The following is a 16,696-nucleotide window of genomic DNA, read 5'->3' on the forward strand; positions in this document are numbered from 1 at the left end:
TGGTGCCAGTCGGAAAAGGCCGAGTCATTTCTTCCCCCTCTGCCCTTTCTGCAGCTCCTTGTAGGGGGACCCGGTTACTTTTGAGGGCGGGAGCCGGCCGGACAAACTCCATTCCAGCCCCGTTGCTCTTGTTACACAACAAAGCTCGTGCAGTGGGTGTTAGGCTGGCTCTGTGCCCCACCACAAGCTCTGTGGTTCCCTCCGAGCTACGTAAGGGCTGAAGCACCTTTTTTAATTAATATTTCACAGCGGATCCAGGCTTCCTGCAGCCGGGCTGCTTGGCACCTGGAGAGAGGGTTGTCCTGCTCCCCGCAGAGGTGCCAGCCGAGGCAAAGCCTCACCGAGCCTGGATCTGCTCCGCAGGAAACTCTTCTCTAGCTGGTTTTCCATGTCTGGAACATGCTCAGCCTGCATAGGATCTCCTGGGCGTTCCGATGGGGAAATCAAAGAGATCTCACATGAGCAAATCAAACTGATTTTTTTGCAGAGGCTTTTAAGTTGACTGAATCTTAATGTGTTTTTACCGAAACAGCAAGGGGTACATGCTTAGTGTCGAGACTGCTGCTCTGAATTAACATGAGAAGAGTAAAAGAAATGTCAGAAAATCTTTAAAAAATGTGTTTTCCTTTACTCTCACAGCTACAAGTTTCTGGGTGAGGTTTTTTTGGTGTTTATCTGTGTAGGCTTGAGGCAGACATCCAGCATGCAAAATTGTATTCCAAGTGRTAGAGAAATATATAAGCAACCAAAAACCAGGATGTGTGATGGAAAATGTCACACTTTAATCAGCAATCCTAGCAGTGCTGTCTGTCATAGAAGTTCATACAAGTCCTGGGAGCGAGTGGATGAACACACGTCCAGTGCAGCCGCTAGCGTTCACATGGGTTGCCCTTCTCGGGGGATACTTTCTCATAAGGGAAGTACATAAGTAGCCCATCCAAATTAGATCTCTATGCCCTCCCTGAAAAACACAGGGATGCTTTGTTACGTTTCTGTGTTAATAAGGGTCCTGGATAGCGTCCCGTTCCCAGGGCACAGTGAGAGGCAGGTCACCAGTGCTGCGGCGTCTGCTCGTGCCCAGGAGCCCAAAGCCGAAGATCAGATCCCCGGGAGCAGCAGGTGCTGCGGGCGGGGGGGCAGCTGCGTGGCACGGCGCGGCGATGGAGGGGCCCTGCGCCGCTCCGTGCCCGGGAAGCCGCTGCCGAGCACGCGCCTCCGAGAGCGCCCGCCATTCCCGCCGGGACGGCGGCGAGCGGCCACCCTGTGCCCGGAGCTTGTTGCTGCCCTTGCTCATTCCTGCCCCGCCTCGCCCCACTGCCCTGCGGGGCTCCGGGGGCTGGTCGCTCCCGAGCCCCACTGCCAAGCACCGGGAATAGGCCTGGGAGTCAAGAGGAATGAGCAGGCTGCAAACAGCAGCGGAACTGGGAATCGGTAACRCAGTGAAGGACACGGAGCAGCAGGTTATCCTGAAGGGAGGCCTAACGCTAGCCCTGGATGTGCAGCCCTACGGAAAACGCTGAGGAGGAAGCAGGGTGGCCGGGGCTGGCTCCCTGCTCCCTCTAGTCCCAGCTGCAACCACGAGAACTCAAGTTCCCTATGTATTACTGCCCGGTTTCAGTACGGGATAGAGGTAAGATTATTTGAGTGTCCTGGTGGTGCATTTCTGCATCTTGTCAAGCTTGCATTTTTGGGGGCTTAAATTTAGTCTTGATGGTAAGTTTCCTAGTTATTTTTCATACTACTTGCTTTTGAGATAATTGAAGTATAGTTTTCTTGCAGAAGTTTATGCCTACAATTGTTGATGCACATTTCAGGCTTAATTCTGCCTTCAGATACATCTTCTTTCTTCCCTGGAAGCATTATAACAACCTTAAGGTTGAGATTTTAAAGTCTTGTATCTTGCAGTTTCTGTCTCAAAAAAGGCCTCTTTCCCTCGCAGTTGTGCRTGCCCACGCGTGTTTGTGTCACATCCAGCACAGGACAGGGCAGGCAGAAAGCTCTTGCAAGACTTGAATCCTGCAGCGGGTATTAAAGACAAATACCTGTGTGAACCTGCTTGGTTTTTGAAACATTTCACTGTCTAAAAATTGATGTATTTTACAGAGACCATGAACTAAACATATTGTGAGCAGGTGCAACGCGCAGCCTAAGGAGATGCACAGTCCATAGGTCGCTGAGCAGCAGAGCAGCTTGAAGGCTGTATTATCCCCATTGCATATGGGACGAGCAGCTCCTGCAACAGGCAATTCCTGTGGTACAGCCCAAGGCATGGGAGCCTCAGGAGGGAATTTCTGTGGGAGGTGGGTTGTGTGCAGCAGCAGCAGCCACGGGAAGGTCTCCTTGCTGTCCTAGGGTGCGTTGATGCTCTAAGTAAACTAGATGTGCTGGTAGTGACTTTGCCTCGTGCCTTCAGGTGCATCTTAACTCTGCTGTTGCGGTGTGCGTGTTCCCATRGGAAACGCTCCAAATTATCTAAAGCTTGTTGAGAGGCTCCTGCGGCTTCAGGAGTCTTGGGTCTGGACATTGGTGCTGCCCAGCTGACCCACTCTCTCTGTGCTTTCAGTGGTGTTCCAGGACAGGGCTTGGGTGCCATGGGCAGGTGGAGGTTGCTGTGCTCAGGCCTCACAGGACAGGACAGGGTGGGACAGGACAGGACAGGACACAGACCTGCATGCCAGGTTTCATGGAAAGCTGCTGATGTAGCTCCTGGGTTCTGTTCCGTGCTCAGCAAAGGAGCTTTTGAGGAGAGATCACTGCTTCCTCCTTCTTCCTTAGGTTTGAGTCTTTCTTCTTGCTTTCTTCTATCCATTTTCTCACTTAGACGGTCCTAGTCTTCCTCCCCCMTGCCTCCTTCTTGTCCCACTCTCTTTGCTCGGTGCCTGTCTTCTCAGTCCCGTTCCTCTCTGAACTTTTGGGCTCATGTCCTCACCGACTGGATTACAGTTCTGCATCTCCCCATCAGATCTGCCTCTGCCTCTCATCTAATCCCTCTGTCTTCACTTCCCACAATGGTTCCTTGCCTTATTTTATGTTGTAGTTTGTGTTTGCCTGCCAGTGCTGCTTTCCCCCTTGCTCTCAATCACGGTTCCAGCCTGCACTGACTCCCAGACCCAGTTACTCTGTCCCCTCTCCGAGGTCACTGTGTAATTCTGTGTCACTCAAGATGCTGCTCTAGCAGCCCGATTGCAGGCAGTATCTTACATTTGTGTACTCCACTTYTGGGTCTTCTCTAAGAACAACTTCATCATTTAAAACTGAATAGCTTCTTTTCTCCGTATGGATTCACTTGCTTCCCACGCACTTACCATGGGCAGCTACCTTTTCAATTACCGTTTTTTGACATCTTTCATTTTTTATGCCCAGAATTTGTCCCAAAACAGCAACAGCGGCGCTTTTAGTGCTGAGCCCAAATGATTCTGTTTTGGAGACTGGCATTTCTYCCTCGTGAGGTGGCTGTGGGCTCAGAAATGCTTAGCTAGGGCCTAAGACCATTTAACTGCAGCAGAAAGTATCCTGGGAGTGAATTACGAACGGGTTGTCCAAGTGCCTCAGTGTCACATTCCAATCAAACACATTCCAATCAAACACCAGCCAGCAAAGCACCTGGATATCTCCCGTCTCCCCAGGGAAAACCGTTTTGTCTTTCCTTGAAATACCCTTCAGGAAGTTCTTTAACCTAACAAGCAAAACTGCTTAATCCTAGCAGTGCTGCTGCTTAGGTTTGAGAGAAAAAAATCCACCKTTTTAGTGCAGGCTAAGCTGCTGAGACCAGGCCAGCCTTAGCGAGTGAGGAATAGAGGATTATGCAAGGGCAAGTTCAAGTCTGAAAGAAAGAAGAGAGATTTAGGGTAATTTTGACCAACAGATCTAGAGGAATGAAGGAAGGCAAGTGGGATGGAGATATTTTCAAAGATAAGAAGTGAACTAAGCCAACAGGACGAGTAATCTGAGCAGAGGGCAGCAACGTGTGGGTGATGGGGACTAAGCAGCCAGCTGGAGGCTTCCAGTTCTCGGTATCTCCAGCTGTAATTCTCCAGCAAACCCTACTAGGCCTTAGTATTACACTGAAGTGAGAGGAGGTAGGTGTGGGCTTTGCAAAGGCTTGGTGGTTGCGGATGCAGTATAGAATATTAACAAGGAGAACAGTGTCCAGCTGGTAATTTCCCAATTAGTTTGCAAGGCCGATTAGGCAACTCAGAAAACTCGGATCTTTGGCGGAGAGCATTTTCCATGGACTGGATGTTTTTCCCTGTGAGGTAGCTGAACCYCCACGGCAGGGGAGTTTCTAGCCATGCTTAGGCTTCTTGAGGCTTTTCTTGCAACCAGGGGGGATCTCAGTGGTGTGTGGGGACAGGCTGCCCCTCTCCAGGAGCGCTCCCTCCACCTGGCCTTCCAGGTTAGCAGCATCCAGGGTTGGGAGCAGGGAAGTAGGATCCCTTCTCCAGTCCTCTGGCCCTGCTTGCCCTCCCTACCCYCTTTTGGAGGCCTTGCCTCCAGGCAGCTGCAGTGTTCGGGGCTACTCCAGCGGATCCAAGCCTACAAGGGGGGTCTGTTTGGTCTGTGTCACTGTGGTGGGGCAGCACAGAGGCATCACGGAGTGCCGCAGGTGCCGGGAGGGGACACAATAGTGCCTTGTTCTTGGTCCACGAGAGCTGCCAAGCGGCCTGGTAATTGTCCCTGGCACGAGGACGTCTGAGCGTCTCTAGATACCTCATCTCTYGGAGGGTTTAGCAGCCGAGCTGCTGTTCGTGCTGGTTGAAAGGAGCGTTTCACGTTGCTGTATCATGACTTCAGCATTCCAATGCTAGGGCCCGAGCCGGGAGCTGTTGCTYGTAATTACTGAGATAAAAACAACAAGGACAAATACTCATTTGTAGTGGAGATTAACGGGATGACACCTGCTCCTGACCTGAGCACTGCACAGGGCGGCCTGGATGATAGAACAGAGTTAAGTGCTCCCCTTTATTCCAGAACAATCCCATCTACAAGACTATCAAGCAAACAGCCATTATAGCAGCCTATTACATCCTAGTGCCAGCTGGCTGATATTCAGGATAATTCATGTTATCACCTTGCATTTATTTTATATGCTTCCAATTCATCCGGCAATGGGACCGAGTCAGTGATTGCATCTAGTTTGGAAGCRCCTCTTTCAGAGTTACTTCAGAAATACAAGAGCAACCTTTGGAGGGATTAAAATGTTTTGCACTGGTAAAGGATGCACCAASTATGTTCATTGGAAAGAATGGCTCCGGACAGAAAGACTCAGCTAGGTCTCTGTGATGTTTTTGTAAATAAAGATGCCATGTGTAACTTTAGATATGGTGGAAGTTATTAAAGTTTTACCTGGAAACCAGAAAGTGAGTGTCCTAGAATCCAGGGAGTAGAGCAATTTTCATAGTTCCARTGTGGAAAAAAAAAAAAAGTCTGGGTAAAAAAGGAAGAAATAAGAGGAAAACAAAAAGAAAGCAGCATTGTCCTGAGCTTTGCAGATAAACGTCTCCAGCCGGAGAGGCTCCCGTAGCCTCGTTGCCACCAGAGTGACTGCTTGAATGGTCCCCGTTTCCCTCGTAAGTCACCCTCGCAGGAACCGTCCCTGCGTGACCCCTCCCTGCCCGTTCGGAACCGCCYGCGGCCCTTGCACCTCCCCTGCCCTCTTTTCACTTGGCCTCTGTGCTTGGACAATCCGCTGGAAACCTGAATTAGCAATAGCTGCGTGAGACTGAGAGTAGAGGAATCCTCAGTATTCATGTGGCTATTTATTATCTTAGTGTTCTTTTTATCCTTGAAATCCATACCTATATCCAKACTATCTCAAGAAAGATATATTCGTTCCTTTTCTCTGTCCTCTGTTCTTAACGGTTTTGGTGTAATTACATCGATCCTTTTAAACCACGGTGTCCCAGCGTACACGGTAACTGAGTTCCAAGTCACCAACCCGAGGCTAGAATTCCTGCTGAAATTTATATGCYTGAGGATTGTCATACAGGCTACTAGCAGAAGTTGTATTTTATTAAGCGCATGAGATAATAATAAAAAAAAGCTTTTCTTTATTCTAGCTCTAGATATTCCACACAAGCTGTAGCTAAAAATCTCCAGGGGAGAAGAAAATTAAAATTTGAATAATTGGTGGGAACTGTGTGTTACAGCTATTGTTGATATCATCAACTTTTACTGTCTGCTCAGGAAGTAAATGGTTTAGGTGCTGAGCTGTGAAAAAGTCCTGGAGAGAAAATGGCAACATGAAAATTCAACCTGGCCTTGCAGTTTTGCAGTGCAACAAGCTGCTCCAGGCTTTTTGCTGCCAAAAGGAAGCAGCTGCTGCTCCCARGTACAACAGAAGTGCCACGTGTTCAGCTGCGGGTCAAACGCTTCCCGGTGGTCACCAGTGCCAGGACAAGGGGCAGTGGGTACAGATTGAAACACAGGCAATTTCATCTCCATGTGAGCAAGAACTTCCTCACTGTGAGGGTGACAGAGCCCTGGCACAGGCTGCCCAGGGACGCTGTGGAGTCTCCTTCTTTGGAGATCTTCCAAACCCGCCTGGATGCCGCCCTGTGCCCCGTGCTCTGGGTGTCCCTGCTGGAGCAGGAGGTTGAACTAGATGATCTCTAGAGGCCCCTTCCAACCTCAGCCATTCTGTGATTCTGTGATTCCATGCCAATTTAACAGTATTAGTGCATTTATCAGAATATCAGCGTCATTTGGAAAGGGTTACGTTGGAAGTCGGAAATGATGGTCTCGCTCGTGTTCCTCATTGCAGCCAGGTCTTTGGAAGGCAGTAGAAACTGAGGTCTCTTGCTGTACTGGGCTTCCCAAAGGCTGCTTTGCTGCGGGGCCGTGGCAGAGCGGGGTGCTGTGGGGCGCCGTGGGGCGTGCGGCTGGGCCGTCCTGCAGGCCGCGGCCGGGCTGGGCGCTCGCCACGCTAGTGTTTGCTGGAGCTCAACAGCAGTGGCTTCTCTGTCCCCGTTTGTCTTCCTCCTGTTGAAGCTGTGGGATGCTCGTCACGGGTTCGGYGATCTGGCAGGGGTTGGGGTTTAAACCCTTAAGTCGCAGGAACTAAACTCTAAGTTTCACCCTGGCAAGGCAAAAGAGCAGCAAACGAACCAGACTGTATGCATCTGCTGCAGCCCGTTGTTAGAGCTTCCCCGGCAGTCCTTCTAACCAGGAATACTTCTCTTTTTTAGCTGAAACAAAAATCTGCTTCAAATACTACCACGGCGTGAGTGGAGCCCTGCGAGCCACGACCCCCAGCGTCACGGTGAAGAACAACGCGGCTCCCGTAAGTTACTGCCAACCTTCTTATTGCCATTCGTCTGCCCTGCTGTCCCTCTCCTGTGCGTTGATTCCTTGCCTGCTTTGTCTACTTTTGCTCAGGATAAGTTTGCTCAGGATAAGTTTGCTCAGGATAAGTCAGGATAAAGTTTGCTTGTAGATGCACTGTAACACCCAGGAATGGGTAACCTGTTGAGTTAGGCATGGATTTGTAGGCCAAGAGGACTGGGCTTTGCCGCAGGTAACGTGAGTGCTTCTGGGCAAGTCCCTATCCTAGCTCTGTGCCCTTCTGTTAAACCCTCTTCTCTGGACTGGGTGTTGTGAGACACAGGGTGTTGTGATATATTTGGGTTCCTCAGATTGAAAATACCATAAATGTCTGGGAAATGAAGTTTATTTTACTATTTTAAGGTGCATTTTTCAAAACTGAGAAGGGGTCATTGTCATTGCCACCTTTGAGCTTCAGGATCAGATGGAACTTAYTATTTCAGAAGCAGCAGTGTGGGCATTTAGGCCCTGGTTCCGCAAAGTGCTGGAGATCATTTTGATAGACTGAAGCCTCCCTGAAAGCAATTTTGGTTTGCTAGAGCTTAATACATCAAGTGGCTCAAATGGTGCTGGAAAAGCAATATAACTTGCCTGGTTTCAGAGAAGTTAATCCCCCTAAGAAGGAATTTTTTTAGAAGCCCAATGAGAGACCTGCTGATGGAGAGTTTCCCTGGCCTGCCGGGGCCGATCTTGTCGGGGAGCTGTGTAAGCAGCTTGTTCCAGCAAACTCCAGACAAAGACCAGCCCTTATGCTGCTTATCATGAAAACTGAGTTCAGGAAAGGCCTGTCTTCACTCTGCGTGTATCTAGATTTTAGTAGGTGGCACTGAGGCTTATGTTTTAGAAGTTCTCTCTGCCTTCTTTTGGAGAGTTGGAATTCAGCAGCAGCTACAAATGGAGTGCTGGGTAGAAGGTGGTGGTGCATCCTTGGGCAATGCAAGGTGTTCGTGTCTCCGTAAAGTCCTTTATCATATGCTCAAAGTGGAGCCATTCACCTGTTTGGGGCTGCACAAAATCCCTTTCCGCTGTCTTAAGAAACCTGATGTGACCTGGAATATTTTATGGCCAATCTGAAGTTTGTGGGATACTGAACAGTGCTGTGAGGTGACCTGGGAATTACCATTGGTTTCCTGGTTAGCATCAATTCGGAGGGACCGTCTACGTCCTTGGTTTGAATCCCAGGCTTACCTGCAAGATAAGCCAGGCAACCAAAACAGTAAAGAGCAATAGACTGAAAGATTAGAATGATTCTTTTTTAGGAGTCGTATCTATGTCTCAGACTTGAGTTTGAACAGATTATTTATAAAGCTGACAAATCTAGTGTGGAAGGACAATTGTTTCCTTATTGAATGTCAGCAGTGTGTTTAAATAAGCACAAAAATGTCTGAAATCTTGCACCTCTGGTTTAGATATAGGTAATCTAATCTAATCTAATCCAASCCCTTGTTTCTACATATGTTGGACATAAATGGCCTTCGGCAGCCATTCATTATTAGCAGAATGGAAGGACTTACCTTTAAAATAAAAGTCCTTTTCCTTTTTTTTTTTTTTTTTCTAGAAGTTGTAGCCATCCTTGAGTTTGGGTGAGCAAAACAAAATCCTACTGTGACCTTCAACTGCGTATACTGTACTGAAAAATAAAATGCCATGAGAAGTAGTGTCAGGTAATAGTTCTCCATTTGAGGGTAGAAACAGTGTCCCTGGCAATAGCATTCCTTTCCTTTCCGGATAACAAAGGCACCTACACCTATTTTCTCTTGCCTTTCTGTGTCCCAGAATAGTATGTGTGCTTTGCAGTACTGCAGATACCTCACCAGCTCTCTGTTGCTGTCTGGCCATACAGGGCTGCACGGCAGAACTATTCGGTGCATGATAACACAAACGCTGAGCAGGGAAGACAACAAAAGCCCAGGAACAACAACAAGTTGATGCAGTTTGAGCCTACGTGACCCTCCTGTATGAATGCAAGAGAAGAAATGCTGCAGATTGGAAAGCTCCTGTGTGAACCGAGAGAAGAACAGGAGGCCGGTTCTAGCGTGTKTCATGGTTTTAGCTAATCCCAGCAGAAGCCATTGGATGTTTGCATCCATCTGGCTCTCAACAGTTCCCATGTAGCCTTTATTGCCAGGATAGCTGGATGCTTCCTGATGTTCTGCCCCGCTGGGAAGTGGTGGGATTCCCAGAGGAAAGGTGGGAAGTAGAAGAGGAGGAGTCTGCACAGCCGTGCAGGGCGCAGGCACCACCCCTGGAGCTGCACAGCCCAGGGGCCTTGCTGTTTGCAGGCCATGTCCCTGATTTCATGGTAGGGATTCAATGGGAAGCTCTGCTGGGGAGAGGAAATTGGGGACYGTTAGGGTGTGGGGGGTTTTTTAACTTTTTTTTGTGTTTCTTTTAAAGCCCCAGTTTTTGTAGACGAGGGAAAAGTTACAGCCCAGCCTGTCTGCTTTAAAGGAGACTTCCAACACTAGAGAAGGGAAAAAGTGCTTTCAAAGAGACCCCGGTTCAAGGATTCCACACTCAAGTATTTTGAGTGGAAGGAGAGAGGGAGAAAATGTAAAATAAATGCCCAAGTAGCCTGCTAAAGGCAAGGAGCTGTTTTATTTTCCCTTTACCTGTGCGTGGCCAAGGGGGACCCGGGACAGTGCGGCTCCGTGCAGAGCTTGTTGGAGCTCCTCGTGCCAGCGGGAGCTGCCGCAAGGAGCCTCCCGTGGCAAACTTGGCACAACCAATCCTYGTTGTGCTGAGGCTGCTTTGGCACAGCTCCTCTGAGCCAATTCTTCAGCAGAAAAGGATGTGTTTGTGGCATCTAAAACTCTTTGTTACCCTTTTATCTAGTCATAACATTGTAGCTGCTAATTCACCTTYCTGTCAGATGTCAATGTGGAAAAATGAGCATTTGTTTATTTATCTATCTTGCAATTACTGCAGTTATTCCTAGCAGGAGGAAAGCTCTGCCTTCCTGGTGGGAAAGGCCAGGTGTGTAAAGCTGGTTTAATCCAAATCTGGCTCTTTGGCAGGGAGACCAAGCAGGCACAAGAGCAGCATGCAGCATGAGAAAAAAACCTTTTCCCCAAAGAGTTCAGAGCCTAAAAAGATTAATTGGATGCACCACAATTAAAAGACAGTAAGTGGAGGATCAATGTTTTCGCCTTAGGACAACTGTCAGCGCTAAACTGGGCGCACTCGCCAGCCCTGTATTCGCTGCAAGCAGCGATGGGCGATCCACCCTCTGGAGCTTGTGTGCCACCGTTTGCCTCGCAGCTCAGTACGGCACCCGCCAAATGCACTCAAAAAAGGAGAGGAGAGGAGAGGAGAGGAGAGGAGAGGAGAGGAGAGGAGAGGAGAGGAGAGGAGAGGAGAGGAGAGGAGAGGAGAGGAGAGGAGAGGAGAGGGAGAGGGAGAGGGAGAGGGAGAGGGAGAGGGAGAGGACAGGGGAAAGCTTAGCTTTGTGGATGGCAGCTTGTTCTTGGAAGACCCCTTCCTATACCGTGTTTATGTGGGAATGCTGGCACCAGGCGGGTTTCCCGCCGCAGCCACTGGTGCCTGCTAAGCCCCCGCCGTTGGAAGGGGCCTGATCATTCCCGGGGCTTCCTGCTGCAAATATCTGCACTGGCTGCTGCCATATCCCAGCGCGGGCTGCCAAGGAAGCCGCACGAGGAGGCGTCCCGCCTCATTTCCACGCCGGTGCTGTGACCCGGGATGCTCCGAGCGAGCTTGCACGGACGAGCTGGCGTTCCATGTCCTTTCCAGTGGCTGTGTGTGAACTGGCAGCTGCGCTGTGGCCGTYGCTTCCTGCCTTGTTCTGTGACAGGCGACTTTGCAAAGCCTCTGTGTTTGCAAAGCCTCCCTTTCAGAGCCTCGCTGCGTCCGGGACAGAGCTGACAGCCTGSTTTTGGGAGTGAGAGAATAAAGCTTGAGAGCAGAGGATGAAGAGGGAGCRGAAACCTCTAGTGGTTTCTGCACACCTCAGCAGTTAGGGTAAAAAAAGCTGTGTGGAAAACACAGCATCAAGGTGTTGCCATTAATCACAGCGAAGATGGCAAGCCGGGAACATGCAGAGCACGGGTAAGTGCTGTGCCCTGCAAGCATCAGCATCGCTGGGAAGGCAGCACCGCCTCCCTGGAGGCCACGGCATCTCCGTGGGTGACCAGGCACACGGCAGAGAGCGGCCACCGGATCCGCCTTACACACCTGGAGGGGAGAAGCATCAGGGCCCTCCCGACTCGGTGTYGAAATGCCACCTGTGAGCAGCCTGTCGCCATCTGTGCCCTCCTAATCCGATGGCCTGCAGAGGAGAGGGAGTCTTTGGGGAGTGAGAAAGTCGAGGCACAACTAGCAGGGGAAATCACCGAAACTGGGGACGTTTGCTCAGCTGGAAGGACGAGACAGGGCGACTACAGCAGCCAAGCACAAAACGCRCTTTGCCAGGACTGCAGTGTGCAGGAGTCTCTCACAATGTCTGGGCTAGGAAACAACTGCGCTAATCACTGACTGAAACTCGGTAGCTGTCGTTAGGCAAAAAATCCTGGGGAAAAAAGCACTGAATCCAAACACTGTGGTGGATGGAGGGTGATCCATCCACCTAACTGTCAGTTTAAGGCTGAGGGAGCTGGGCCTGTTCAGCCTGGAGAAGAGGAGGCTGAGGGGGGACCTGATCAGTGTCTATAAATACCTCAAGGGAGGCAGTGAGGAGGAGGGGGCGGCCTCTTTTCAGTGGTGGCCAGCAATAGGACTAGAGGAAACGGCCACAAGCTGAGGCACCAAAAGTTCCACAGGAACTTAAGGAAGCATTTCTTCACTGTGAGGGTGACAGAGCCCTGGAACAGGCTGCCCAGAGAGGTTGTGGAGTCTCCTTCTCTGGAGRTCTTCAAAACCTGCTKGGAYGCAGCCCTGTGCCACGTGCCCTAGGTGACCCTGCGTGTGCAGGGGGGTTGGACTGGATGATCTCTGGAGGTCCCTTCCAACCTTGGGCATTCCGCGATTCTGTGATCTCCGCATATCATTCTGGTCTGTTGGAAATGGCTGTCCACTTTAGAGGTGTTTTGCTGGCGGGATTTTTCTCTCTCAGCAGTTGTGGTGCTCCCTGCATCCCACTGACCGTACGTGCTCATGGTTTGCTGCTACTAAAGTGCAACACTGTGAAGCAGTGTTACACGAGAATACATGTCTTGGAATGATATATATATATATACACACACACACATATATATATATAGAGAGAGAATAACCGTAGTGTTCCTTCAACATKTAACAGAAGGGCCCGTATTGCATTGGTTTCCTGCAGACATTCAAGGAGTGATCTGGCCTATTGCGTCTGAAGGACCTGATGTTGTGTGGAGCTGGGAAGATATAGAGCCCCACAGTGAGCTCCTCAGAGGTGACATGGAGGAGTGTCGCTTCTTGGTTGGGAGCTGGCAGAGGTCTTCATCTGTGCACAGGAAATATATTAGTGTTTTTACATTATGGAGTTCTGTGTGCACTTATTTTGGGCTTGTTTTGAGATGTTCTAGGAAGCGAAATTAAAAATGGAGAGGATTTTCACTAGCAGTTGCTGTTTTGAACAGCCCCGGTCCGGCCTTGGGCTCCAGGGCTCCGTGCTCTGCCGACTGCTATGGGAGCCCCAGTTCATCAGCATTGTCAGAGCCAGAATTTTGTCCATTCGTTGCAAAATGCAGGAAAATTATTTGTACTGGGAGAGCAGCGCTCAACACGTTTGCTACAGCTGAGAAGTGTCAGGAACTCATTTTTCCACTGTCGTTTTGCTCCGTTACGAAGCCGTGGTAGTGCTTTACAGCCCCGTTTGGCAATATTCAGTTATGTTCAAGCACCCTTACTCACAGGAGCAGCCCCCTAATAGTTGCACAGTTGAGCCCTTCGTTCAGTCTAATTACATTTCTTTGRTTCTGCCTTTCTACATCCTAATTAGCACCGATTTGCAGAATCGGAAGGTTAATGACATGTCCAAATTATTTCCTATAGCCACCTGGGTATCACAGGCCTGTTTTAGACTCCAGATACATAAAGGACATTGTGTTTACACCGCTGCTGCTCTCTCATGTGAGGAGCCTTCCATTTCTGGGAATTAGTGGAAGCAGAAAGCGGAGCCCGTGTCGAATGGGGCTGCAGCTGCCGCGGAGCTCTAGCCGCCGCATTGCAAACAATAACCTCTTGCTTCCTTTCCTCTGCTCACATTTTAAACTGGGACAGTTGGCAAGAGATTTTCTTGAAAGATTAAAAATATTCATTTGCACTGCAGGCCYCTGCGGACTACACCAGCTTCGGTAATGCTGGCTTTTACCGTCCTGATTCAGTAAAGCTGGGGGCACGTGTTGAAATCCCATCGCCTTACCGGAAATTTTTAGGGATTTTTTTCCAAACTAGAAGATGTTTTTATCAAAACAGAAGAGAATGAGCAAATAGAGTCACTTCAAAATCCTGTTTTCATCTTGYTAAAATACACTGGCAACTAAATTGAGTGTGCCTTGCCGCGTTGGTTTCGTTCCTTTCCCTCCTTGAACTTGGCTCCATCTCTGCGTGGTTCCAGCTCCTGTGGGGCTGGGCTCGCTCCCCGTGGCAGAGGTGCTGCTGCTCACACCTTGGCATCTAGCGAGCCCACATGCACGGGATACTCTCCGTGAGTGATTCCCTTCTTGGCATTCCGAGCCTGGCGGGTTGGGTCTGTTCCTCTCAGCTATTGGCGTGTTTAAAAGTCACCTAATGTTGTAGTCTTTGTAATTTCCTCCTCGGTCTGGATGAAGGGGAGAGGTGGAGCCTGCCTGCAATGAASGGATGGGTTTTCAGGCACAAGCGTCGGAGATCACGGGATTCAGCACTGGTTTGAAAATGCTTAAAACGTGAGAAACAGGCCCAGGAGGCCCTCGAGTGAATTTTTTGCCCTAAACCACCTGCATATTTCATGTGCATTTTCCCGGACTGCCGGAGAGAGGGAGAAGGGAGGCCRACGCCGGGGAGCCGGTGTCCCCGGGGACACAGAGCTGCTGCTCRTGCAGCTTCGACCCGGGCGCCGGCGCAGCGGCGACTCCGCGCATGTTGCTGGTTCATCGAAAAGCAGCGCCCCGCTGCACCCCGCAGCGATGCACTGGGGAATGGAAAAGCTAACCCTGGGCATGGGATGCACCTCTGGCAGAGCCCCCGGCACGTGGAGGGCAGTGCAGCTGCGTGCAGGCCGGGCAGCTGGGACGCGTGTGCCCTCCTTGCCCAGCGCGGAGCGAGGCGTCCCTAAGGGCAGTGCTGTGGTGCTGACACCCCTGATGCTTCGTCCCTGCTTATGTACCTCATAACTTCATAATCTCCATAGTTTGTGTTGCACATCGTGCCCCTGCTGTGGGTGTAGCTGCCGTGGATTTAAATCATGAGGAGAGTGCATAGGAAAGAGCTGGCATCTGTCACACTACTGAACAAAACAGTTCTTGAGGGTTTAATTCATCAAACTTTTGCAGTGCAGCCGTTACGTTAGCAGGGACAGAGCAAAAGGCAGGGGTAAGGCCACCATCTATCTGTCTCCTGCTGAAATGTTGCCAGCTCCTTGCCCTCTTGTGGACCCCAAGTAGGCAGAACCAGCCATGGAACTGCAGCTCTATCCCTGTGGATCATTGGTCACTATCCCACTTCACCCTGAGGATGAACCCGGGCAGTTTGGGCCTCCTGCCTGCTGCCCTCATCAACTCGCGTRCTTGGAAACAGGGATTCAGGAAACACTTGGGCCTGATCACGGTGAGAAGCTAGAGGAGATGGACAGATCGAGCCCTCCTGGGCATCTGGTCCTACAGGAACTTTTAAATGGAGGTTTAATTAGCAGACTTGCAGTGCAGCACGGAGTTGAAATGAACAAATAAAAAGCATGACAGATGGGGAACTGGAGTGACTCTAGTTTAGCAACACCAAGAAGATCATTACACAAGCCATTTATTTGTTAATGGGTTCAATACGTGTCTGGTATTTCCCAGCCACTTACTTTCCAAATGTCTCTTGTTATGGTCACATAATAGCCATGCTAATAGTCTGCACATCATATTACTGCCTTCTGCAGCTCAGTAAATTATGGAAGGCTCAGTGACTGTTCAGCACGCTGCGCTAGGGCAGTAATTTCTGCTCTGGTATGCAGTGCTAGCACTGTTCTCATTTCTGCTCCAGGCAGGCCTTGCAAACACAGCACTGAGCTCATGACATGAGTGTGGCTGTTCCTGTCTTATCCCAGCCTAGGAGGTCGCGTCCTGCCCTTTCAGATGTTCAAGTACTCCCTACTGCTTCCAATAACATCTGTGAAAAACAGGACAGCTCCTGGAAWTTTTTTTATTATTTCAGGCTTTGCTGAGGGAGGAAGGAGGCTCCAGAGCTAAGGAGTGCGCTTTGGAGATGAAGATGATGGGCTTCTGAATGAAGCATCTCCTGCTTCCTCCCTTCTAGGAGTTCCTTAGGGAGATGAGACACAGATTGTGTCTAATTGATTGTGTGCGAGGCACAAACTGAATTACGAGGGGTAATCTAGGTTACATGAGGTACCTTTCCAATATGTATCAGTCCATCAGTTGCAAGAAGATTTGATTTGATGTTCCGTTATAAAACAGATCATTTCTGCCCTTTCTTCCTGCCTTTATCAATTTGATTAGTAGCTTCCAATTTTGTATGCCTTGGCCTAAGCCCCACTTGGGGCTTAGGAGGTGTGCTAGCAGAGTTTTCAAAGCACATCATTGCATTCTAGCTGTTTCTGATGAGCATTTGACTAGCATTTAGAGACAGTGCCATTTATATATGGCTTGTTCTAGATTAAAAATTTTTAATTTCCAATGGGGGAAAAAAAAAGKCACATGAGTATGGCCAGGCTGAATTCTCTGTGAGATCTTTCAGGTACGTGCTAAGAATCAGTGGTTTGTGAAGCGCCTTCTAAAATGAAGAGTGCTGTCATAGCCTTTAAAAAATTTGTGAATAATTGCTGTCTATCAGGTGATGAGATAAAGCAGGGGACACGTGAGCAAATGTTAGCTTTTCTGAGGAGCAGAGGTTCTGCTTGMCAGGTCCATCCAGGACGACGCACACACTGAACCCCATGGCCGTCAGATCAGAGGAGAGAAGAAATGACTCATGTTAGGGAAAGAATGCAAATATCAGCCGAGTGGCAACTGTTTGTGTGCATAAGCCTTGCAAAGGAGTTGTATGAATTATAAAAGGTGTAGAGGGAAAGGCATGAACTTAGATAGTGCTTACTCAAAGCGATGAATAAAATCCCACGTGATTCTCTAAAAGCTTACAAAGAACAAGGCAAAATAAGCAGATGGAGCTGGGGCAGTGAAAGGAACTATTGTCATATAAAACCTCTGTGACAATATGAAAATAAAGTATCAGTAACGCTTGG

The 16,696-nt window shown here is 49.5% G+C and overlaps 1 protein-coding gene across 1 annotated transcript in view; it reads left to right on the forward strand.

Annotated features, from left to right (window-relative positions):
* HECW1 (HECT, C2 and WW domain containing E3 ubiquitin protein ligase 1) overlaps positions 1-16,696 on the forward strand; it is a 138,828-nt gene that overhangs the window by 50,426 nt on the left and 71,706 nt on the right. Inside the window, exon 4 of the mRNA XM_026047677.1 lies at positions 7,188-7,282. Within this exon, the coding sequence (XP_025903462.1) occupies positions 7,188-7,282 (95 nt within the window). The remainder of the gene's footprint in view (positions 1-7,187; positions 7,283-16,696) is intronic.

The sequence above is a fragment of the Nothoprocta perdicaria genome, unplaced genomic scaffold (genome assembly GCF_003342845.1).
Source record: "Nothoprocta perdicaria isolate Ctin4 unplaced genomic scaffold, notPer1 scaffold_5, whole genome shotgun sequence".
NCBI classification, from domain to species: Eukaryota; Metazoa; Chordata; class Aves; order Tinamiformes; family Tinamidae; genus Nothoprocta; species Nothoprocta perdicaria.